This window comes from Anolis carolinensis, chromosome 2 (assembly GCF_035594765.1).
Source record: "Anolis carolinensis isolate JA03-04 chromosome 2, rAnoCar3.1.pri, whole genome shotgun sequence".
Taxonomy (NCBI): Eukaryota; Metazoa; Chordata; class Lepidosauria; order Squamata; family Dactyloidae; genus Anolis; species Anolis carolinensis.
The window spans coordinates 261,994,823-262,019,813 of record NC_085842.1 but is presented as its reverse complement, the minus strand read 5'-3'; the positions used below and the strand labels follow the sequence as shown (position 1 = coordinate 262,019,813).

At 36.7% G+C, this 24,991-nt stretch overlaps 1 protein-coding gene across 6 annotated transcripts in view; it reads left to right on the top strand.

Annotated features, from left to right (window-relative positions):
* Positions 1–6,241, top strand: part of csnk1g3 (casein kinase 1 gamma 3) — a 91,773-nt gene extending 85,532 nt beyond the window's left edge. For all 6 annotated transcript variants that reach the window (XM_062972140.1, XM_062972139.1, XM_008114068.3 and 3 more), the window contains one exon: positions 3,915–6,241. In XM_062972140.1, the coding sequence (XP_062828210.1) occupies positions 3,915–3,969 (55 nt within the window). In that variant the 3' untranslated portion in view covers positions 3,970–6,241. The remainder of the gene's footprint in view (positions 1–3,914) is intronic.
* The last annotated feature ends 18,750 nt before the right edge of the window (positions 6,242–24,991 follow it).

Here is a 24,991-nt window from a genome sequence, read left to right as displayed (position 1 = left end):
CCCAATTCTGCCATGCAGGACACAATCCAAGCACTCCCAACAGATGGCCACCCAGCCTCTCAATACTAATAATAATAACAACAACATCATCATACAGTCCTAAGGTTTGGAGTGACCCCTAAGGATCATCCAGATCTACTTCCTTCTATGCCATGCAGGAGGACACAATCCAAGCACTCCTGACAGATGGCCATCCAGCCTCTACATAATGATGATGATGATGAAGAAGAAGAAGATGATGATGATGATGATGATGATGATGATAATAATAATAATAGAAGCATAGAATCCAAGAGTTTGGAGAGACCCCTAAGGGCCATCCAGCCCAACCCTTTCTACTATGCAGCAGGACACAATCCAAGCATTCACAACACATGGACAACGTATAAATACTATACAATACTACATAGGGACATAGACCCCCTCTGCCCTCACCACTTTCACAGTACACAAACAACCAAATGCATACTAAACATAAAGACAACCATACAGCAGACATTCAATACCACCACTACCTCAACAATTTCTCACCAACACCATCAGACAACGCCACAGCAATGTGTGGCTGGGCACAGCTAGTAGTTTCTAAAGTACTGTGGGAAAATGTCACTGGAATAAATGGCAGAACCCCCAGTTTGTGCATGTACATGACATGAAATTATTTCATTCTAGACCTTGTTTCATAATCACGTAATTTGTATAAATGCCAAGTCTCTGTAGGTTCTGCTCTGTAAGCTTCAATAATGTATTGAATTCTGTTTGGAAGCACAAGAGGCAACGTTGGGAAGGTCACTGTGAAGCAGCAATAGGATTACTGCCACACAGTTTGCTTCAATGTGAGCAAGGATAGTTGTTGTGGTTTTTTTATATCTGGAATATAACAAATTGATCTGATATGAAGCAAATACATGGAAATATTTAAATTGCTTTGTTATTATTTCACCAACCAGAAGCTTTAATCTAGTTTTCAATTCTTGTTATAAGTATTTTCATTTTATGAGTGCTGCAGATATAACTTGAACAAGATGCTGCAGAACAGAATCCTGTTCAAGATGTCAGCTAGTAACTGTACTGTCTCTCAGAATATTTTGTTCCAGTCCCATCTTTTTTTGCTTTGCTTTGCCAAATATAAGCAGCATAGAAAGGGTAGCTTTCATCCTCATTTGTTATTTCTGGATGTGTTTTTTGTTTGTTGTCTCTTTAGATTTCTTTTCCTAAAGGTTTTTTTTTCAAAGTTTGTAAACGTCAAGGTTTCCACAGCTTGACTTTGTGCATGGGTAGTGTAATTTCAACGGTACCCTTGAATATATTACTTAGCCCTGAATATAATTAATGCAGACAGTAATACAGACAAGTATCATATAATAGAGAGTAAGTGCAGTATAATGGTTACAGTGCTAAATTAAGACTTTGGAGACCAGGGGTCAGATCCCTGCTCAGCCATGAAAACTCACTGAGTGATGTTAGCCAAGTCACTCTAGCTGCCTCTGAGGCTAAGGCAAATTCCATCTGAACAAATTTTGTCACGAAAACCGTGATAGGTTCACTTTAGAGTTGCCATAAGTCAGAAATGACTTGAAGACACACAACCTCAAATCAAATAGTAGCAAGGAATACTTTAATTGTGAACAAACAAACCATTCTGGTAGCTTTGTATTTAGACTTATAAATTTTGAGGCAGGAAAAAAACATAATCATAGTATCCCTGTATCATCTAGTAGTATTTTATGAAATCAAATGATAGCAGACAAAGCCCAGTTGTAATTTGTAATCATAATTAGATGAATGTGAACCTAAGAGAGAGAAAAAAGCTCTGGGGAACAAATATCCAAAGCTCCCATGAACAATCAAAATTAAAAGCTGATAAAATAAAGCTGGGAAACCATGAAATATAGATGTTTTTAAAAAGTGAAATATTGGAAGGTTAGTGTTAAAGTTATTGGGGAAATAGGGAATGTGAGTTTTTGTTTTCCATGTGTTATCTTTCAGACTGAAGAAAATTTCAATTTCTTTTGTAGTTCAGTAGTATGGAGGTTGTTAAAAAGACTCTGTAATTGGCAACTCAGATAAGTTAATCATTTGTTTTGCCTGCCATGTTCACTATGAGAATGACACTCTTATAACAAAGGCCTGAAAATTGTTAATTGTTCTTTTCACAAATCAAATTTATTTTATAGCCCCCAGCACTAGGTTCCTGTAAACCTGTCTAAAGTAGATAGCGAAATTTTTGTCTCACAAGAAAAGGATACAACAGAGCATTTGGAAACAGCAACTGAAAATAGTCCTTGTTGGAGGGAGGCCCTCTAGTGACCATTAAGTTTAGAACGTGGCATTGTATTTATTCTTCAGATGGATTGAGCAATTTTTCAAAGCCACTATAGAAGCTCATAGTGTATTAATAAGGCAGGAGATATTTATTTATTTATTTACATCATTTCTATCCCGCCCTTCTCACCTGAAGCGACTCAGGGCGGCTTGCCAAACTGGCAGAATTTGATGCCAATACACAACAATACAAAAGAATAAAAACATAAGCAGTTAAATACAGATTTAAAACAATACAAAATACTTGTGCCATTCATCCACAAAAACCTTGTACATAAACCTTAGTCCAGACCGAGTCGAAGCCAACAAAACTTATTCTTTGAACGCTTGCTCACATAGCCAGGTCTTCACTTTCTTTCTAAAACTCAAAAGGGATGGAGCCTGCCGGATGTCATTAGGGAGGGAGTTCCACAGCTGAGAAGCCACCACTGAGAAGGCCCTATCTCTCGTCCCTGCCAGCTGCACCTGTGAGGCTGGTGGGACCAAGATAGGGCCTCCCCTGAAGATTTTAAATTACGTGGTAGGTCATAGCGGGAGACACATTTGGACAAGTAAGCTGGGCTGGAACCGTTTAGAGCTTTATAGGGTTATGATGGCTGCAGATCATCACATTCCAGAGGTGGATTTCAGCTTGATTATCACCATAAAATAATGAACACTCTGAATATGCCCTCCTTAGCTTGGTATTAACACTGTGGTCCAGAGTGTTTTTAGTGGAAGAAAATTGTCAGCGAACCCTGCCAAATACTCAATTTAGCAAGATTTTAGAAAATAATGGTTTTATTTAGGCTGTCTGGATTTTCACACACTTCTAGTGTTTCAGACTTTTTTGTTATGTTGCTTCATGTTAATTACAATTTGTGGTAACCCTAGCCTAGGATTTGCTGGACAAGATTTATTCAGAGGAGGTTTGCCATTGCCTTCCTGTAAGACGAAGAGAATGTAACTTGCCCAGGGTCAGCCAGTGATGTTATTGGTACTATCAAACTGCAAAAGAAGTTGAATAAATGTTACATACTTCAAAACTGTTTCTACTTGTCTTTCCCAGTTTCAGGCACATCTGCTCTAACCACCTCTAAAATCTAAAGGTCACAGATTGTATATAAATAATTAAGTAGCTCTTAAATGTTCCATAGTATTGTCAAACTGAGTTCTGATAAAACATCCCTATTTCAAAAAATGATCTGGCTGTTTATTAAGTCTATCCTCTGTTCTTGTAGCAGGATAGGATCCAAGGCCAAATCTAAGTTTTCATTTCTATATCTGAACATTCACCTAAAATATATTATTTCTCTTTCATGAAACCTGTGTATAGGACAGTGTTCTGTGTTCTGTTCATTTCTGCTGAAATTGATGATCTTCCAAAACATCCACTGTTCCATTTTCATCATACCATGTAGATAATACGCATCTAATGGCATGCATTAGAAGTCTGCTTTATTATAACTGATTTGCTGTTTTAATACAGTTTAGCATTTTCATGTTGCTTAAACTCCTTATAGCTGCAAATTTATTTTTGCTTGATAGTCTGTATTAAGTATGGTTCATTCCTTCTGCTTATTAAGGCAGTTTTTATTTTACAATTGCAGGTGCTGCTGTTTTTTCAAGCGAAGGAAAAGGAAAACCATTCAGCGTCACAAATGACTTTGGAAGACAGCAGATCATGGGGAATTACTTACTTGCTCATCTGCTATATTGTGATTAGTCATCTCTAGTGACCACATGTTTTTCTGACACCTCTCTTTCAAAGAAGGTCCTCATACTTGCTTTGATTTGGCGGTTCAGCATACTTTTATTTGGATCATCTCTCCTGGAAGCTTTAACACATGAGTACTTCTTTGATCACTAAGTTCCTGGACCAATATGGGAAAAAATGCTGCTCTTTCCTCAGTAAAACAAAAACTGTCCTAGAAAACATTAGCAGAGATTGGATGAAGACCAGATATTTCATAAACCTGGCATGTGCTGCGGTTTCTGTGATGCCATGTTGAAATCAGTTTATTTTTAGAGAACAGTCAAAATAAGAAGAGTTACTCAAGCGTTTAAAATATATCTTGCTTTAAGATTTTGTCAATACTGGCATTGATTTCCCCATACCATTTCTTTGATGGTACAATGTTTACAAGTGCCACCATTAAATCTTTTCAGAAATATGGTACAGTCACTGCTTGGTGGTACTAAAACAAGAAGCAAGGTGAGGTGGTATCTGAGGGTTGAAGGCCAAATGCTGTGCTTTCTAGGTGAGGAGGTGAATCATCATCAGTAAAATCTGAGTTTCAAAATCAGCTTTTGTTGTGCCTCTAAATAAGATGCAGTGTAGTAGAAGTGGCAATAGTGCTTGTACAGGAATACAAAATGTTTGTATAATGCAGGCTTGCTTCTAGTTATGTATGACACCAATGTTGAATTTCAACAGAAAGTTCTTTAGCATTTCTAAAACCACACTACAAAACAATAACTGTGAACAGGGATCAATAGATTAGGAAATCTGGAATTTTTTTTCATTAATGCTAGTGGTGAATGACAGCTTTAAACAATGAAGGTATGGATGTGCCATGGAACAAATGTAGGTAGGTCTGCTTGTAAATTGATATAAACAAAGAAATGAAAATGATTGGATATAATGCTGCCTTCAATGAATGCTGGCTTGTAGTTCCTAATCACTTGCTGTGGGTTTTTGGAACTTTCTTTCACTTTGGTGAAATTTTACAACACTAAGATACAACTGATAGGTTTGGTCAGGTACTTTCCCCATAGTTCCTTGAAGTGCCTGTATTGTGAACAATTAAACTGTTCAATAGAAAAGGCAGCACTTTCCTTTTTCTCTTTCTTTTGCCCTCTATCTGATTGCTTCATTTAAAGCCATAATGACAGAGGTGTACTATTGTCATGTTTAGCTGCCAGTACCATGATGAGCTGGAGTGAAAGAAAGAAAATGGCTAGGCAGATTTGTTGACCAAAACTCAAATTGTGTATGACTTCTTTTAAAAAGAGCCTCCTAGACCTAACTTTTAATAACTTTTGTCTATCAGTGCATGCCTTTTGGCATACTTATTTATTTTTAATATCTTGTAGTAACATTCAAAATGTGTATGAAAATGGATAAATGCACACCTTTTGAAATCATTATTGCATTTCCAGGGAATTATTTTGTAATTTATTTTTTTTGTTAACAGCCAAAAGTACAGTGCATTGTTTTTGAATTAAGTGCACATATGAACACATTGCGCAAATCTGGTCGTTGCTAATCACTATTGCTGTTAATTACTTTCGCAAACCTTTCCTCTAAAAGCTTGAACCTGGCCTATAAAAAGAGAGACTATATGACTTGGTCTAAAGTTTTCACTCTGCCTGTTTGTATTATTGATAATGTCTTAAATTCTCAAGGAAACTGGTCATTTTTATTTGAGCTGAGAAAGTAGGTGGTTAGCTTGGCCATCCTAATGTGAACACTTTATTGTAGTGTTTGACCAAATTTGTAAATACATGCAGTATCTTTCTTATCATACACCTCTTCAGTTTCATTCTCAAGGTTTTCTTTGGCCTGTACAGTGTTTATATGATCTGAATTCCTTACACATAACAGTGTGTATATTAATCCAGTTATGGACTTGAAGATTAAAAACTATAAAACCTGTTTGTTTACTGCAAAGACCAGAATCTAGACATTGCTGTTCAGCAATATTTTAAGTGCTCCATTTTATTGCTAAGGAAGAACTGTCCTCATCACACTCAGCTGGTCAGTAGTAAGTTATGCAGTTGCGTTCAGGTTAAACCAACAATGTTTGCATTTATATGCTTTTTCTCCCTCTAAACTAATAAAATCAACGTTGCCTGAATGTCTGAATAATAAACCACATCCCTGTTTAAAAATATGTAATGGATGAAGAAGAAAAAATAAAGGTAGTTTTTTTTATTTCTGTTTCTAATCCTTTCAATGGTGTTGAAGTGACGGAATCAAGTGAAAGAATGGTCTGTTGGCTCCTCTGCAGGTGTTCATGAAGGTGCTTTAGTAGCTCACCTGAAATTGAAAGGGGTTCACATCCAATCATACTTGGATGACCTTTTGGTTCACTCATTTCTGCAGAAGTGCAGAATATATGTATCATTTTGGATTGTCTGCAGTCATCTGGAGCCTCTTCAGCATCTGGGAGCAATTATAGATATGTCTCCGTATTGAATGGCAGAAGGGTGAAGAGCCAATCCCTGATCAGGAAGCTCACGAGTTTGAATATATCACAACTAATGATTTTGGCAATGCTTTCAGGAAAGATCATTGCTTGTTCAGACTCAGTTTCTTCGACCAAGTTCCATCTGAGGGAACTTCAATAGTTCAGGTTGCGATTTGCCTTAGCACACCCCCTGGATGACCCAGAGGAGGAGGAAGCATTAGACTGTCAGAAAGCTTCAGTCTATGAGTGGAACTTTCTCTGAACTTGAGGACATGAAAATCCCCAGCGGGAGCTGCTAGAGGCTGCAGAGACTGAAAAAGACATTCCCCTGTCCTTCATTCAGTGGAGGAAGGAGGAACACCATGCCCAGCTCTGGTTAACTAAAGACTGACATCATTAGGTGATGATTAGCACTTGTGGTCTTGAAGAAGCTTTCCATAAATATCTTAACAGCTCTCTCATAGCCTTAGTGCTGATACTGTGTTCCTCTTTCATTTTAACCTTGGATTGACTACGTTTTGGACTACTCTCCTGGCTTATGTAACTGAATATCTGACTTGATGCAACTTCTGGTGTGGTTGTTGACCACTGTTGGGTTTCTCCTTGCATCTTGCTCAAATAACCCGTGACTGACCTGGACAGGATTGACTACAGCCATACACACCAACTACCTGCTTCTTTGGGCATTTGCTGACTTCTGTTGAGCACAAGATTTGGATGGAGGGGACAGTGGCTTTTAATGCTCTCACAATAAGTTGGCCCAGAGTATTGTGCTAGTCTTCGTCCAGTGTTAATGCAGTCAAAGGTAATGAAGAAAATTAAGTTGGAAGGGGCAGAGATCATTCTAATAGTACCCAGGTGACCTCATCCACCTTGGTTTTCTGATGTAGTCAGCATGTAGATTAAGGAGATTTGACCTCTACCACCCAGGCCAGACCTACTCCATCACAGAGGTTTGTTGCTTCTTGACCCAGACTGGTTACAGTTACAGTATATGCATGAAAGGGTTAGTAGTGGAAGGATATGAGAATGGTGCCACTGTGATCTTGGCAGCTAGATCTTTTACTAAAGACTTGTACAAGTCTACTTGGAAGGCTCTCAGTATAAAGGGGTGCACCCTCAAAAAGCTTCAGTGGGGTCAATTTTGGCCTTTTTGCAAACAAATTTGAATAAGAGTCTCAACAAAATTTCTCTTAAGAAGCATATTGTATCTTGAAAGGTCAGTGGGATAGGCCTAACATAAGGTCAGTTGCTGTCTGCCTGGCAGTAGAAGACTGTGTTTTGAACCATCTGAGGAGTAATAAAAAAGAGGAGAGATTAATTAACTATTGACTGAAGAAGATCATGTAATGTAGAGCCACACAATTTCAACTTTATATGAAAAGTTCAAAAAGCAAGTGGGGGAAAATATTTGTAATTTATTAGGAAAGAAGCAAAGCTTTATTTTTTTCTACTTATGTAATCCTGTATATAGACTTTTTTCTATATTTTTACTCTGTATTAAATAATTAACAAAAAATCTAAAATTGTTTGCTGTTCATATACATTACAAAATGTCATCCAGAAGTTGCATCTTACATTTGAAAAAATGTAGTTCTATTCAAAAATAATTCTTTAAAATTCTATCCATATTTGAAGATTTATTTCCTTCTTCCTTTCTTCTGGTAGACACCTAAAGTAGGGCAAGAGAATATTTGAAAACCAGTGATGGCAAATTGTACTAGAGCATTGAAAGCATTGTTGCATTTTCTTGCTGTCTAACCTTTCTCTAAAGTTGCTCAAAATGTGTTGGTTGAATTGAATACTAAATATACTGTAGCATAGCAACAACACTAGCATCCCTCATACTGAGGGTGTGATGTAAAACCATCTTTTAATTCGTCGTGTGTTGTCTTCCCCTAGAATTGCATGATTTGTGGTTCCAGTATATTCTGGAAGATATTTAGTTTTAACTTTGTATTTTTATTATCAGATTCTGGAACAGATGGTCTTCACTCCTACTTTGAACCCGTCAATGGAATAGCTGCAAATATGTCGACAGTGCTCTTAATCAGAACTGTAGAAAATGTAAAGTCACCGCATTGCTACTAAATATGTGCAATTAACTTGTTCAGTTTAACTTGTTCATTAGAAGTTGAAGTACTCAGAAATATTTTATATATAGCTAAAAGAACAGACATGGAAATTGACCATAGTTATTTTATTACTCTTCAATATACAACAAATAGTTGGCTGTCCCCTCACTCCATGTTTCTGCGCAAGATATTGAAAAGGAAATCTTTTGAACAATTAAATAAATTTGTTTATAACCTAAATGCTGCTTTAAATTTGGGAAAACATTTTTATATCGTTAGGTTTGGAATATTTTCTTTGGTGGTTTCGAATGTCCATACATGGTAATGGTGGTGGTGGAAGTGAAGGAAAGAGGAAGAAAGAGGATGCAGATTTCCAGATTTACTTCAGTAAACAACTTATGAAAACAGTTGAGTTATTCTATCAATATCAGTATGTTGAAGTTACTAAATCATATCTCTCTTTTTCGTGTAACTCTAGGAAAGGTATTTATATTCTAAACAAATCTCTAGTGTCAGTAGGGAAATGTTTGAGAATGAGCAAACTGAAACTTACTTCACACTATACAGAGGTCCTCCTGGTCATTCTGAAGGCAAATCTGAGATTAAGGATTCAGTCTGTACTGGGTGCAGGTACACTTGCCCTGAAATTTTAGATTCACAGTTTGGATCTACTCTTGTACTTAGTCCTGAGCCTGGAGGCCCAGGTTTCAGTGCTGAAGGCATCAGATCTAGCCATAGTAACCCATGCTTTAGTTACATCTTCATTGTGCTCATATCTGAAGAGATCAGCATTAATTATAGTAGATCTGATGTCTGTTCTGTGCTCATTCCTGAAAACAAGTTCTAACCATAGTAACCCATGTATTAGTTACACCCTCTTTGTATTCCTGTTTGGAAACTTGAGCAGGTTCAAAATGTTACAACTCGACTGATGGTTGGTTGGTTGTTGAAACAACTTCACTCGCTACTGGTGTATTTCTGGGCACAATTCAAAGTGCTGGTTGCGATCTATAAGGCACTATATGACTAACACATAGGTTATCTGAAAGCCTGTATCTCCCCATTTGAGGTTGCCAGAGTCTTAGCATCTGTTCCATCATCCTCACAAGCTTGTTTGGAGGACATGGGAGAAAACCTGAGTGACAGTTCTTAGATTTTAGAACTGCAATTTGAGTAGGACTCCTCTCTTTTCTCTTTTTTGCCAGCAGGCAAATACCTTATTTAAACAGGATTTCAGCATTTTAACTGGATGGGATAGAAGGGCACATTCTATTTTTAATATATGATATACTTTGAATATGTTGTAGTATTATATTAATGTTTGGAATTGTGGTTTAATCCTTTCTACACTATTTGTACAACATCATTTTAACTGTTTTGTTTTAACTTGCATTGCAAACTGCTTGGGGTCCTATACTGAGCAAAAGTCACAAAATAAATTATATAACTGATTTTATTTGTATGACACAGCTGCAAAACACAGCTTTCACTGACCTGGTTTCTGAAATAATAAGAAATATGAAGTCCAGTAGCAATAACATGAATAAATACCCAGTGATGTCATCCAGTCACATTTCTAAAATTATAAGCATTAATAGTGAAAAATACTAACAGTGGTATGAAATTAGGTATCATTAAAATGTAGCTCCATTTTTGCAAGAAAAGTGCTTCAGAGGCAAGATTTGCTCTATAGAAGTGATTGGTCCAATTTTGTTATGAGAGATTGAAACATCTTCAAATCAACAAAGGTACTACATGTGTATCTTGCACAATTGGGCTACAAGATCTCTGCAGATGAAAATATTACTACTAATGGAAAGCCTAGTAGTAATCTGGAGATGAGCAGGATTCGTATGGTAGATTTTAGAGGATAAAATGAGGAGTTGAAGGAGTGAATTTCAAAGCTAATCTAGTAAAACAATTTCAAGATAGAAGTTGCAACCTTATACACATTTACCAGACATTAAATCCTGATGTTGCTTCTAGAGCTAGTTCCTGGACAAATGGGAAGCTTTAGGTGTACTGTAGAAGCAACAGCCTCTTTCTACGCCCCCCCTCCCCGTTCCACTGTTCCCAGCCCTCCCTGCATTTTTTCTTCATTCTCTGTAATTTTCAAGCATTTGGTCCTCCACATTTCATATATCTACTTACCCAGACTTTGCTCCTCACTTGCTCAAATCACCAGACACATACAATGCTACCCTGAGACAAATCAACTGATCTTGCCTCTGCCTTAACTTGTAACACTACCCTATAGGTCATGCGGCCTCTGTGTACACCCCAGAAGTCTCTTTTTACCTACATGTTCTTCAACTTCAGAGCTTCCTTTTGCTTCCAAAACTGAGCCTTCCAGCTGCTCTCTACTCTCATATGATACTACCAGTTCTTCCTGCTCCCTTCTGCGCTCTTTCTACAACACTCTTCCTACTACAGCATTACCACAGGCAACCAGGTCTCACTCCACAAAAATAATCAACTTTTTTTTTTGCTATGGGAGCAGCCTTTGTTGTTCTAACAGGCAGCTTTTCTTGGTAGGAAAAGGAAAGATGGCTTGATGGAGAGGTTTTGCTTTGGTTCTGATTTGCTGAGGTCGTTTTTTTATTAACACTTGAATTTTGTAATTTTCTGCATGTCTATTCCACTTAAGCTTCTGTGTTTTAAAAGAAAAATAAGTGAAATCAGCCAGGTAAATCACTAGTAATAAGCATTATATGGATGTAATCTAACACAACTGATTACGTTTATTTATTTCATACTCTGCCTTTCTTCCTGGGAACTGTAACATGCTTAAACATACATTCGTGCTCTTATTTCAAGCTGTACTTATGTTGGGAGAGGACTGTCCTTGCCAGCAAGGCTTCAAAATAACTATTATATAGACATGTATAAGCCTAGAAATTTTAGTAGCTTTGCTACTCTGCTGCTGAATACATATGCCCAGTGTGGAATACATCTCACCATGATAAACAGTGAATGTGGCTCTTAATGAGACATGCCGCATTATCACAGGATGTCTATGTCCTACACCACTGGAGAAATTATACTGCATTGCACCACATGACATCCGCCGGGAAGTAGCAGCCAATGAAAGGACCAAGGCATTGACATCTCCGGCCCATCCCCTGTTCGGATATCGGCCAGCATGCCAACACCTTAAATCAAGAAATAGCTTTTTAAGATCTACAGAGATACTCACAGGAATACCTCAGCAAGTGAGAGTCCAAAAGTGGCAAGCTAAAACCTGGAACCTTAATCAGTGGCTGACGCCGTATGGGAGACTCCCCCTGGGCACACAGAAAACTTGGCAACTTGGAAGGTGCTGAACAGACTGCGCTCTGGCACCACGAGATGCAGAGCCAATCTTAAGAAATGAGTCCACAAAGTGGAGTCCGCAACATGCGACTGTGGAGAAGAGCAAACCTCAGACCACCTATAGCAATGCATTCTGAGCCCTGCTACATGCACAATGGAGGACCTTCTAACAGCAACACCAGAGGCACCAGAGGTCAGCTACTGGGCAAAAGACATTTAGTATTAATGCCAAGGTTTTTTTTTCTTAACTCCATGTTTGCAAATCCATTACAACTTGTACCCTCGGTTCGCTTCTGACATGAGAAATAAATAGTTAAAAAATCAACCCCAAAAATCTAGGTCGTCTTACCCACGAGTCACTGTGAGTACTATACCTTAACTTACCAAAAAACAGGATCGTACCCTTCTCTGAATAAAATGATGAACTAAGAAGGCTTGATACATCTCAGAGGAGCATAAGAAAAAGAACTGAGCCCCTCTACTTTCCTTGCCTTTTCTGGCCTTTTTGGATGCCTGGGCAGGAAAAATGGCATTGACAGCTTTCTGATACTTCTCTTCAAAGAAGCTTTGAGCGCGGTTTGGTGTCTCTTAGATTCTCCAGAACAGATTTAAGCTCTAACCCTTCAGCCCTCCACTCATAGAAGAGGATGGTTCCCTTAAAAAAAATTCTATTGTACCTTAACTTTTATCAAAAATTGTACCTTAACTTTTATCACCTCTTTCTCTGTGGAGAGGGATTCCTTTTCATGGGCAAATTGCAGAAGCAGCCAGGGGCAACTGGCTTTCTGAAGCAGTGTTGGCTCTCCAAAAATTGATCCTCAGCTTATCTGTGGGTGATAAGAAATCCATAGTTTTGGCCCCAAAATCTGTCCTCAACTTACAGCATTCAAGAAGGACTTGGAGATTTTGCTGACAAAGGAAAGCTCCCAGGGAGAGAGGTAAACATTACACAGATGCAAGTCTTGGAAATCATTTCAATTAACACAAACATTAATTGATTAATATATTCAACAACACATTTAAAAATGTTTATCCGAATGGTTAAATGTCAATTATGCTAATATTTAAAATTAAGTATTAATGTTTCACAATAGTGTTAATTCGTTACTTTTGGGGAAGAATTTAAGGTGGTTGGCTGTTCCTGTCTTTCTAATAATGTTATTTTTTTTAAGTTGCCTAAACACATTCATAATGTTTACTGCAACAACAAAGCAACAAAAATTATTTCTTTGTTATCTGCCTGTCCTCAAGGCTCGAGGTGGGTACAACATAGTTAAAACACATCGTTAAAACTCAATAATATAACACACATTAAACTTTCCTTAAAGATGTCCTATTAAGGTGTTAGCTCTAACATTTGCATTTGAAAGCTCTGCTGAAATGTTGAATGCTTTAGAAACAAATGTAAGTGCTACAAATTATATTATTGTAACTTGGGGGTGGAATATCTGTGGTTCTCTAGCTATTAATAATCTGTCATTTCCATTATCCCTCACCATAGGTGAGGCTGAACACCACTGTAAGCCATGTGTCGTCCTCTATCCTTTTAGAAGTCCTAGTGAATACACATTCAGTAGAGTCTTGCTTATCCAACCTTTGCTCATCCAACGTTCTGTATTATCCAACACAGTCTGCCTCCCGCCCGAATCCATAGCTGTTTCTCTAGACAGCAATTCTATCTCTTATTTGTAGTCAATTTTACTAGTCAATGTTTCTGTAGTCAATGTTTTCAATACATTGTCATGTTTTGGTGCTGAAGTAATAAATACAGTAATTATCTCATAACGTTACCATGTACTGAACTGCTCTTTCCTGTCAATTTGTTGTAAAACATGATGTTTTGTTGCTTAATTTGTAAAATTAATTTGACGTTTAATAGGTTTTTTTCTTAATTATCCAACATTTTTGCTTATCCAACATTCTGCTGGCCCATTTATGTTGGATAAGCGAGACTCTACTGTATTTTGATTTTGCCCATGTTTTAAGGAGCTTTCAATTCCAATTAGTTACAGCCATTTGAGTAAGTTGTTTTTGGGTGTTATGAAGGCACAAATAATTCTTGTTGGCTAGATATCAGACCAGAACAACCTTAAAGTCTGGCCCATCCATGACCAGGATGTATTCCATTTCTCTGCCTGGAGAAATTAATAAATCTCTTTATCATTAACAGAAATCCTGCCTTATCTCTGAGAAGGCCAACTATTAGTTTTGCCACTTGATGGCAGCATTGACTATGTATTTTAACCTGATGCCTCTTTTCCCCTACTGCCTGATTAAAAGCTGGCCATGTGAGAAGATTGATAGCAATGCAAATGTATTTATAACCACTAGAGATAGTCACCTTCCACCCCAATTAGCCCCTGAATTGATTTAGTGAGGAAAAAACATTTATTACTGAACCGCCCTACAGATTTGTGTGGCATTATTTCCGTAGGGTTTGGGGAAGTGATTTTTATAGAAGAGAAATTTAAAACCATAGGGTGGCAAGTAAGAAATAATGTATATAAGGCGGGACACTAACTTGCTGAATTAAATGCACCAATTAGACAAAACTGCTGATGAGGTATTTGCAGAATCCACTAAAATGTTTCCATTTTATCCATATGGGTTTATTTTTAAAAAGAGATTTATTAATGAGGCATAGCTCAGTATGGAAGCACTGATGTACAAAAAAAGCATTTCTTTCTGCAAGCTAGCAGAAATCAATTATGGTTTTGAAGTTGTCTGCTTCTTAAATAAGCTCCCCTTGTGAGTGCTGAACCATATCTTGGATGTTCAGAATGGAAGCTTTTCTTTCTTTGCAGGAGGAGAAAACTTTAACAATCCTATAAACATGCTGGCAGCACAGTTACTTGTGCAGGGGATCAAGCAGGAGGGGGAGGTCAGCTGAAAGATTTACCACTTTCTTGGTGAAACATTAAAGCTGAATTTACAAGGCATGACAGTCTTGGACGTGCAGTTAGAAAAAAAGAACATCTTCCCTATTCCCTTAGAAGCAAGTATGGGCAAGTGTAGGGTGGATTCATTTAACTTTTTATTGCTGGTGAAAAGCTGTTTATCTAAGGCTGGTCTTCTCTTGGCTAACACTGGATCGATATTGTAAAAAGCTATTTTCTAGCTGTAATGTAAATAAGCTGTCTTACTTGAGATAAGAAGTTCAGCATGAACAAACAAGAATTGCAAACAATTCTGTTTTACTATAGCATAAAGTCTGCAAAGCCACATTAGTGTGAAATTCAAATAGCATATCAGGCTCTAGTGTGTCTGATTAGGGGAGCCTTTTCTCATGCTCTCCTTCCGCAAGCCTGGCTTAAAGGCACTTTCAAATCTGTTTCTAGCCTTCTTTAACCTTAGTGTGAGAAGAAATTCAGAGGACAGTAAAATCTAAAAGGGCAAAAAAAGGCTACCAATCCAAACCTATTTTCTAGATGTTCCAGTTTAGGCATGAAATGTTGTTGTCATTCACATGCTGATGTATCTTTTGAATGCAGAAAAGAACATGATATTAAAACAGAGCTTTCCAAACTGTGAGTTATGACATGTTCGTGTGATGGTGTGCTGTGCAAAGGTAACAAGAAACCTCTTAAATATAAATGAAAGTTTTTCAGTGAAATATGTTGTATGTATACATATACATTTGGTTACTACAATTTATGTATGCATCCATATCTATATATATAAAAGGGTAATGAAATTTCGGCCTAGGACAAAACAACAAAACTACACATCCCAGAAATACTAAACTTGGCAGTACAACCCCTCATCCATGCCCCTACGTTCATACAACAAAAAGAAAAAAAAATCCTAATTAGAGGGAGAGGAATAATTGTTTTTTTTCCAATTGCTGCCAGTTAGAAGGCTAAACTCCGCCCACTTGGTCTCCTAGCAACCCACTCAGCCCAGGGGACAGGCACAGTTAGGCCTCACTTAGGCCTCTTCCACACTGCCTATAAAATACAGATTATCTGATTTGCACTGGATTATTTGCAGTGTAGACTCAAGACCCTTCCACACAGCTATATAATCCATTTATTATTTATATTATCTGCTTTGAACTGGATTATCTGGACTCCACACTGCCATATAATCCACTTCAGTGTGCATTTTATACAGCTGTGTAGAAGGGGCCTCATATAATCCAGTTCTAAGCAGATAATATAAAATACAGTCTCACTTATCCAACATAAACAGGCCGGCAGAACGTTGGATAAGTGAATATGTTGGATAATAAGGGATTCAGGAAAAGCTGATTGAACATCAAATTAGGTAATCATTATACAAATTAAGCACCAAAACATCATGTTATACAACAAATTTGACAGAAAAAGTAGTTAAATGCTCAGTAATGCTATGTAGTAATTACTGTATTTACAAATTTACCACCAAAATATCACAATGAATTTAAAACATTGACTACAAAAACATTGACTACTAAAAGGCAGACTGCATTGGATAATCCAGAACATTGGATAAGAGAATATTGGATAAGTGAGATTCTACTGTAATATGAAATAACTACTGTGGTAGAATAATACAGAACAATATAATCTCTAAAACCAGGACACTAAATAAAGAACAACACTCTGAAAGCAGGGAAATTGGGAATTCCACAAAGGAAACAATCAGGGCCAGCTAACACCTCCCAACAAAGGATTGTGGGGAAGATTTTTTTTTAAAGGAGATTGCTTTTGGACAGGAATTCAATTTATGATAGTTAAGAGAGTCCATCAGAAGTGGATGGGTACTGGATGATGAGTGATGTTGAGTGAATGAAGGAAGAAGGTCTGGTTTTGCTCAGGTTAGGTTCTGTTATTTGTTTTGGAACTAAAAACAGGAACTGATTAAAACATTAACTATTCTGCATGGTACAATAAATAACATTTGACTACCTTGATAATCTTTAAAAACTGAGTCTATCCAGTAACCCTGAATCAAAGGGCAAGTCACACTTACCATCAAGGAAATGTTTTTTTAAAGCAAACTAATCAACACTAAGATCACCGGAATGCCTAGGACCCAAATGCAAGGAGGGATTTTAATGGGAACCATAGGGCAAAGTGAAAGTGGTGGGCCTTCAAGACTAAAAATGTGTTGTACCAACTCTGGGAACTCCAATTAGTTCAAAACATGGCAGCCAGATTGATTACGGGAACATCTAGAATGAGCAGATTACACCCATAAGTCACTCCAGTGGCTGCCAATTAGTTTCTGAGCAAAGTACAAAATGTTGGCTTTGATCGTTAAAGCCCTAAATGTTTTGGATAATATTTACCTTACAGGATCAGCTTCTCCCACAAAATCTGCCCCTTAGGACACCTAGGTCCTTTGCGGAATGTTTACTCCAATCAGCCAAAACCCAACTGGCAGTCATCACCCATGGGACCTTTTGATCAACTGCCCCAAGACTGTGGATTGACCTGCCAGAAGAGCTCCAACTGCTAAACTAGCTGTCAGAATTTCAGACCCAATTGAAGATCCATCTCTTGTATCAGGTCTAATCCAGTCAACTTTGAATCATGATTTTTGAATTTGCATTCTGTTGCTTCTATATGTTGATTTTTATCTTTTTTATTGTATGTATTTTATGTTCATATGTTTTGACTTGTCGTACACTGCCTCAAACCATTAGGAGAGGTGGGTAACAAATAAAATAAAATGTTGCATCATCATCATCATCATCATCCTCTGTGGGACCAGCCTGGAAAGAGGAGCTGTCACACTTACTGGGAACCAGCATGGTGCACTGTTTTGAATTTCTAGAAACCAGGGTTTGAATTCCCTCGTTAGCCATGAAACCACTGGGTGTTCTTGGGCAAGTCACACTCTCTCAGCCTCAGAGGGAAACAATGCAAACCTCTTTTGAACAGATCTTGCCAAGGAAATCCTTTGATAGGTTCACCTTAGAGTCACCATAGGTTGGGAACAAGATGAAGGCATATAACATCACCAACAATACACTTACCAAAGCCAAAGATGACTTCTTTCAGATTCTTATACTTCTTATAGAGCCATCTAAAACTTCCAGGTAAAACTACTAGATATTTTACACAAGAGTAGGTGATCAGCTTCAGCTCAGCAGAATTGATAAGTAACTTGTATTATCTATATGCAAAAAAGACTTGCAATGAAATTAAAATACACTGGCCAGAGTTAAAATAAGTGACTGCATGTGTGTTGCTGATTTTAATCATATAAAAAGTAATAACAATTATAGCTTCAACAATTAAAAATAAAGGTTGCCTACTGTCCACTGAAATTGCCCACTCTTTTATATGTGCACAGCAGATATTAAATATTTTGATAGCAGTATTATTGTATTATTATAAATTATGATATTATGATAAATTATTTTAAAATACAGTAGAGTCTCACTTATCCAACATAAACGGGCCGGCAGAACATTGGATAAGCGAATATGCTGGATAATAAGGAGGGATTAAGGAAAAGCCTATTAAACATCAAATTAGGGTATGATTTTACAAATTAAGCACCAACACATCATGTTATACAACAAATTTGACAGAAAAGGTAGTTCAGTACGCAGTAATGCTATGTAGTAATTACTGTATTTACGAATTTAGCACCAAAATATCACGATGTATTGAAAACATTGACTACAAAAATGTGTTGGATAATCCAGAACGTTGGATAAGTGAGACTCTACTGTATTATTATAAATAATACATGTATTATTGCTTATATCATATAAATGTTCACATTTAAAAAAGAAATGATGAAAAGGGGGAATTGAATGAATATCTTTATATCTCAATCTTATTTTACATATGGTAAAATAAGATTGAGATATAAAGATATAAGTACCTCTATTGTGATCATGTGTAACTATTTAGATATGTATAATTTTGTTAAGGTTTCTTTTTGTTGCATACAAACTGTTGGAAGACTTTATACAATCTTCAAGTATATAGGAATCCAGCAATAATATATGAGTGATTAAAAGATTAACAGTGGGGGGAAATATAGGGTGAGATAGCATGCTGTTATATCTTCTGTGTGAATTCCTTTTGTCAGCAAAATGGAAGGATGCACAACTTCAAAACCAGCTTTGGAGAACCGAGAAAACCTCTAGCTATTTTATTTTCTATTTTTTCCTAAGAGAACAGCTATTTCCCCCCTCCTTTATCTCTTGTTTTGAGTTAGTTGGCATGAAGCCCAGGCACAAGCTTTAAGCTTGTGCATTTAATATTTCCCTTTCTGCTACACTTACAGCATCTTTTAGACTTACAGCTTTTAGCACACTATAACTCTGAAGTTTCACATGCAGGGCCTGAAGAGGCAGGATTATTATTATTGATCAAATTCCCATTACAGTAGCTTTTTGGGAAGAGCAGTGGACTCTGGCAAGATACAGGGAAATAATACCCCATTTCATTAACAAAAGTCCATTATTTATTAGTCTGGTACTAAGCATAAGAATGGTCATCCGTAGAAGAGAATCCACTATAAAGCTAGCAAAGAGAGGCTATCTAATAGAAATATTGGCTCATGTGCTTCCAAAATTATTTATGAAATAAATGGAATTCAGATTTTATTGATGGACTACAATAAGGATTATAGAAGAAAAACTTCCTGTAGGAAAGAGGTGCAGGTGTATAATGAAAGACAAACAAGAACATCTATTCGAAACAAAACCAAAATATCATATACTGGCTGTAATATTGGAACACTGCATTTTCAATGTACTTTATCCCCTAATACTTGACTAAAACTGTCCAGCTGCAAATATATATCTTGTAATGTAAATGGTTTGAATAAATCGAGTTGGAAAGAATCCATAAGGAGATAGTCATATGGGTTAGCAGAATGGCTATTTATTGAACAGCTTAGGCAAAGCTCATAGATTTTACTTCTGTACAAGTAGCAAATCTTTAAAAGTCAGGCATTCACGGGCCAGTATACAAGTATACAGTATACAAGTCGTCGTGTTAACCACGTCACTGCTTATGACCCTCACTCTGTGAAGACTGTGCCATGAATGGCTGTGCACCAACCGATCAACATTAAAAAAAAACTTATGCCCAGGCGTCTTCCAAGAACTTGGAAGGCCATCATTCTTGGACAACGAGGGTTTGCCTAGGTAATACAAGTAAAAGGGAAGATTTGTGATGGTTAACATCTGGCATCACTTAAATGCAGATAAGAAATGTATCTCTTATTCTGCTAGCAAAAATACTTATTCTAGAGTAGGTTACACCATTTTTATTCTTGTTTATGTTTACAGTGTTAAAATGTAATAGAATTGGTGAATGAATCCAAATATTCTACATAAATGAAATGTTAAGGAAAAACTACAGCTAGGAATTATTTGACCATAACAATTGGTGGAAAAAATACCTATTCCTTAAAATGTATTGATATCTGTAATCAGAAGCAACTATAGAAAAAACATAAAAGTGATATTGTTTCATTACATATGAACAATGTACCAGTAGCCAATAAAACGAGTTAAGTCCACAACAAATAATTATTTAAAGCCATTACTATCTTAAGTGGGATAAAACAAGGAAAAATATCCTGCAGATAGCAAGAATTTAATCCATGGATGTTAATTTTCTTAAAGCCCATGTTGTTGGAAGAAGAGATAGAATTTTAAAATATAATTTTAAAATATATGTTTGAATAATGGAATTAAATTAAGAATTTAGTCTGTTCTTAGACCTATGATTCTTAATTCCATTTGAAGCAGTATATTTTTCTTTCAATACTTGGCTTTGAAGTTTACTCAAGATCAGACTTTTAAATGTTTGTTGAAACAGTACAAATTTATTATAAAGTGTTGACTCTTATTGTGTAAGTTATAAGATGGACATTTCTCAGGTCCCTTCTATACTGACCTTATATTCCAGGATCTCATCCCAAGTTATCTGCTTTGAACTGTCATATAATCTGGGATAAACAGATAATCTGGGATCAGATCCTGGAATATAAGGGCAGTGTAGATGAGTGTCCCTGCATGTCAAGGTATTGAATTACATGGCCTTTGTGCCATCTCCTGTCTCTAAGATTCAATTATTTTAAGTTAATTATAGAAGATGACATTATGGACAATGCTGACAAATGCTAACATTGTTGACAAAATGGTGATGTCATGTGTAATTACTGACAAATGATAAGGAAAATGTTGACTAGTGCTTAGATAGTGGTTAATTACTGGGAGAAACCAATTCCACATTTAGGGAATTTAGGGGAAGGTATTTGGCATAGGATAACAATGCATAAACTACCCCATTATAAGAATGTGGGAAGATATGGCAGTTGAAAAAAACCCCCACTTTTCACTTTAGGTGAGCAACTTGTCATATGGGAAGTTTTTCCTGCAATTTGTCAATTTTCACTTTGACACCTCTATGGATTGAGGTAGGGAACAACAACAAATAATACAACATAGCATAAAAAACACATCAGCATAAAACAAATACATATTAAAACCCATCAAGAAATACTTTAAAAACCATCATTTCCAAATAACTTAAATAGGCCTGTCTATCATGCTCATGACTCCCTTGCTTGCTAGGACCATGGCAATCTTAATGAGGTCTGTTCAGTTTATTCCACTTGATTTTTTTCCATCCAGAAGGAATATTGCTTCACAGATTTTTGTCTAAACCCATGTGGTGATTTTAATTTTTAAAAAATATATGTCTATTTCAAAATAACTGGATTGGGTTTCTTCTTTTTTTGGCAACCTTCCAAATGGTTTTATTCAACATATAATTTGGAATTCAGCATAGGTCAGGGCAGTTTGTGCATAGATCTGTACAACAAGGAGGAACGTTTTATGCTGGTCATCTATAATTCCCAAGCCACTGAAATGTTGGACATCAGCAGGAGGGAATTCCATTTGATACCAAAAATAAAGAGGTAGTTCATCTATTCGAATGTATTGGATAGAAGCATACATATGCAAGTGAAAGGTAAACCCGCTATATTTTACACGTCGCATGTCACTGTGTTTTGCATAAAAAGTTGGTGACATTCAAAATTAATATGCCACCTTGAATAACTGACACAGATTTATTTTCATTTGCCTGTATTCAAATATATCATTGCATTAGCATAAAGTGTGCTGAGCCAGTGGGGAAATAGAGCACAAGGAGAGTATTGAACAGCTTTCCATTGTTTAAATGGTTGTGCAAAATATTGCTTGTGCACACTATCAACGTGTCAATGCTTATTCATTTGAGAAATCTAGCATAAGTTCCCTAGCACACTTTTTCAGTCATGCTGGATTAAGGCCTTGGTGTGCAGAATGGAGTATTTTGCAAACAAAATACAGATAGTGGAATTAAAGGCATTAGTCTGATGTTATAATTGTAAATCCTAAGTGGTGTATATGCAAAGTACATCAACGTCCCTCTGTTATTTCTCTTGATACAATCACTATTAGTCAGCAAACACCTTCAATGGAAAAGGAAATAACATTTCCTATGATATCTGAAAGTTAAAAGGCCTTTGATCTATTCACTGATCTTGAGGGATGAAGTCATTTTATCAGAATCAAGCTACCTTGAACATGAAAAAATTGTGCACCATCTGTATAAGAAATCTTCAAATGATATCAGTCACGCCTGATAAGAGCATTTCTGGCTTATAGGATTTTAATCGCTTTAGAAAAGCATGCCACCAAACCATTATGATATACAGTAGGGTGTGCAATTTTTCGTTAGTCATTGTAAGTCATATCAAATTAGTTAAATTCGTAATTACAACACGATATCTGACGTGTGGGTATGGCCCACAGCAAAAACCTAAGAATCAAAACTTACCCAACACTTTTTCATTTTGTAATTCTCAGAAGCCTCCCAAAGTCAGTTTCAATTTCAGCACAAGGAAGCAAAACAAAGCCAAAAAGGTTGTCTTTCCTCTTTAAATTCCAATTTTAAGTGCTAGTTATCACTTACAAAGCCCTAAATGGCTCAGGTCTTGCCTATCTTCCTGACTTCTTTATGCCTATATTCATGAATGCACACCCTCCCCCATTAACTGGTGAAGGCTATAGGATCTGCTGGGGAGGCCCTCCTCTAGGTCTTGCCACTGTCACAAGTGTGGTTAGTGGGGACGAGGGAGAGGGTTTTCTCAGTGATGACCCCCAGGTTTTGGAACTCCCTCTCCAGGGATATTAGACAGGCCCCCCCACTCTCCTCCTTTCATAGGGACTTAAAGACGTGGTTCTTCCATCAAGTCTTTGAGAATATTTAGCCCCTAGTAGTAGTAATTGCACATCCTGCACTTTATCCCATGCCCTCTCTCCATTACTGTAGCTGGCACTTATTTTATTCCAATCTTTACATGGTGCCAGTAATTTACCACCATGATTAGAGGATCGCAGCTTGATTCAGTTTGAATAGATGTTTTATATGTTGAATGGGTTTTATTTTGTTGTATTTTATACTGTGTTCACTTTTCTGTTGTTTTTAGGTACCTTGTGTAATCTGTAAGCCAGATATAAGAATAAAGATATTATTATTAGATTATTATTAAATTAATGACATCTCGCCATTAGAAGAGGGAAGCAGCAGGGAGAAAGCAGAATTCCCTGGGAAAGAGGCAGAGAAAGCACAGAATGTAATTTGGAAAAGTGATGAGCACTATGCCAGAGAATTCAAAAGGACCTGCCCTAAACTACATGTCCCAGAATTCTACTCAGCATCAGAAAGCCCCGATCAGGATAGGGGAGAGATGTATCCCTCCATAGCAGCAGCCAGCCAGAGTTCCAATAAATTGTTGAATGTGCAAAAAGGTGGACTGGCTGATACTTCTAGTAAGTAAATCTCCATGCTGGGTTGGGAGGAATTTCCTAAATGAAAGTTCTTTTGGTTAATATGAGAGACATTGAATGAGATAGATGTTGTGGCTTTTTTTAAAAGTTGTTGTCAAAAACTTTTTTTAAAAAAAAATCCTTAAAATCAGTAGACATATGAATACTTCTAAAATTTTGGGGTGGATGATCCCCTGTTACCTTGTGTCATTGTACAGAAAATTTAAGGAGATAGCTCTGGTAATTTTTTTTTAAAATGTTGTTTATAAAAACTTCAAAAATTCCCCAAAAATCTGTGGATAAGTGAAATGTTCTGAAACTTGATGGGCTGTACTCATGTGTTCTACCATTGTAGCAAGTTTAGCCCCAATAGCTGTAAAAATTAGGGAGAAAGGAGCCCCTGAAGTTTTCCCACTTGCACAATTACTATAATGAAAAAGTAACAAAATTTCATTATTCTTGTTATAGTAATGAAATTTTCACTAATGATGCTTTAGAAACACATTAGAAACAAAACACTGGTGCCCCCCAATTTTGTAATGACTTTTGAAACATTTTTTCATTGATCACACAGCCCTAATATACAGTCATGCATTAGTTAACAAAACCTGGGACAAAGAATCTCCCTTTAAAAATGGTTTTCAGTGGTCACCACTCTTTTTCCTTGTTCTCTATTCAAAGAGAAATGTTGGAGCTTTTTGGGTTTTTTTCCCAGTGATATGGACATTGGGAAGATAACAAAGGAGAGTTGCAGAAACACAAATGTACAGCATTGCTTTGCAAAGTGTTTTTGCAGAAAAGAATGCAGTAAAGCTCCAATTGGGAAAGAGTGGCATTCTCCTTTCACTAATCCCATCATAGCCATGTATTTCAGTCTATGTGCATCTGCCCAGAATAGCCATCAAAATTGAAATCAAAAGAAAACTGCAGGCAGGTGAAAGAAGAAAAATAATCTTTAGATGCATTTTAGAAGAAGATTTGAAGTAGTCTGGGGAAGGTTCAAAATGTTTTGTTTATTTATGCAAGCAACCATTAACTTGATCTGCTTGCTTCATTTCATATTGCTAGTTATGAATAAAAATTGTTAAAATACATTGATCTACTTTTCCTTTTGTGGCCAAGAAACCTATCCCTATTCTTTTCATATTATTTCTGCCTTTAGCATGAATTTTTCTGTTATAGAAGTAATGCCCAGGAACACATCTACTTTATTAATTGCGGGATGTGTCTATGTGTCTTCAGTTCAACTGTTGACTTATGGCAACTTCCTGAATTCCAGAAACATCCCTGTATACCAAAACCTCTAAGAGAAAGGTCAGAGTTGGCTA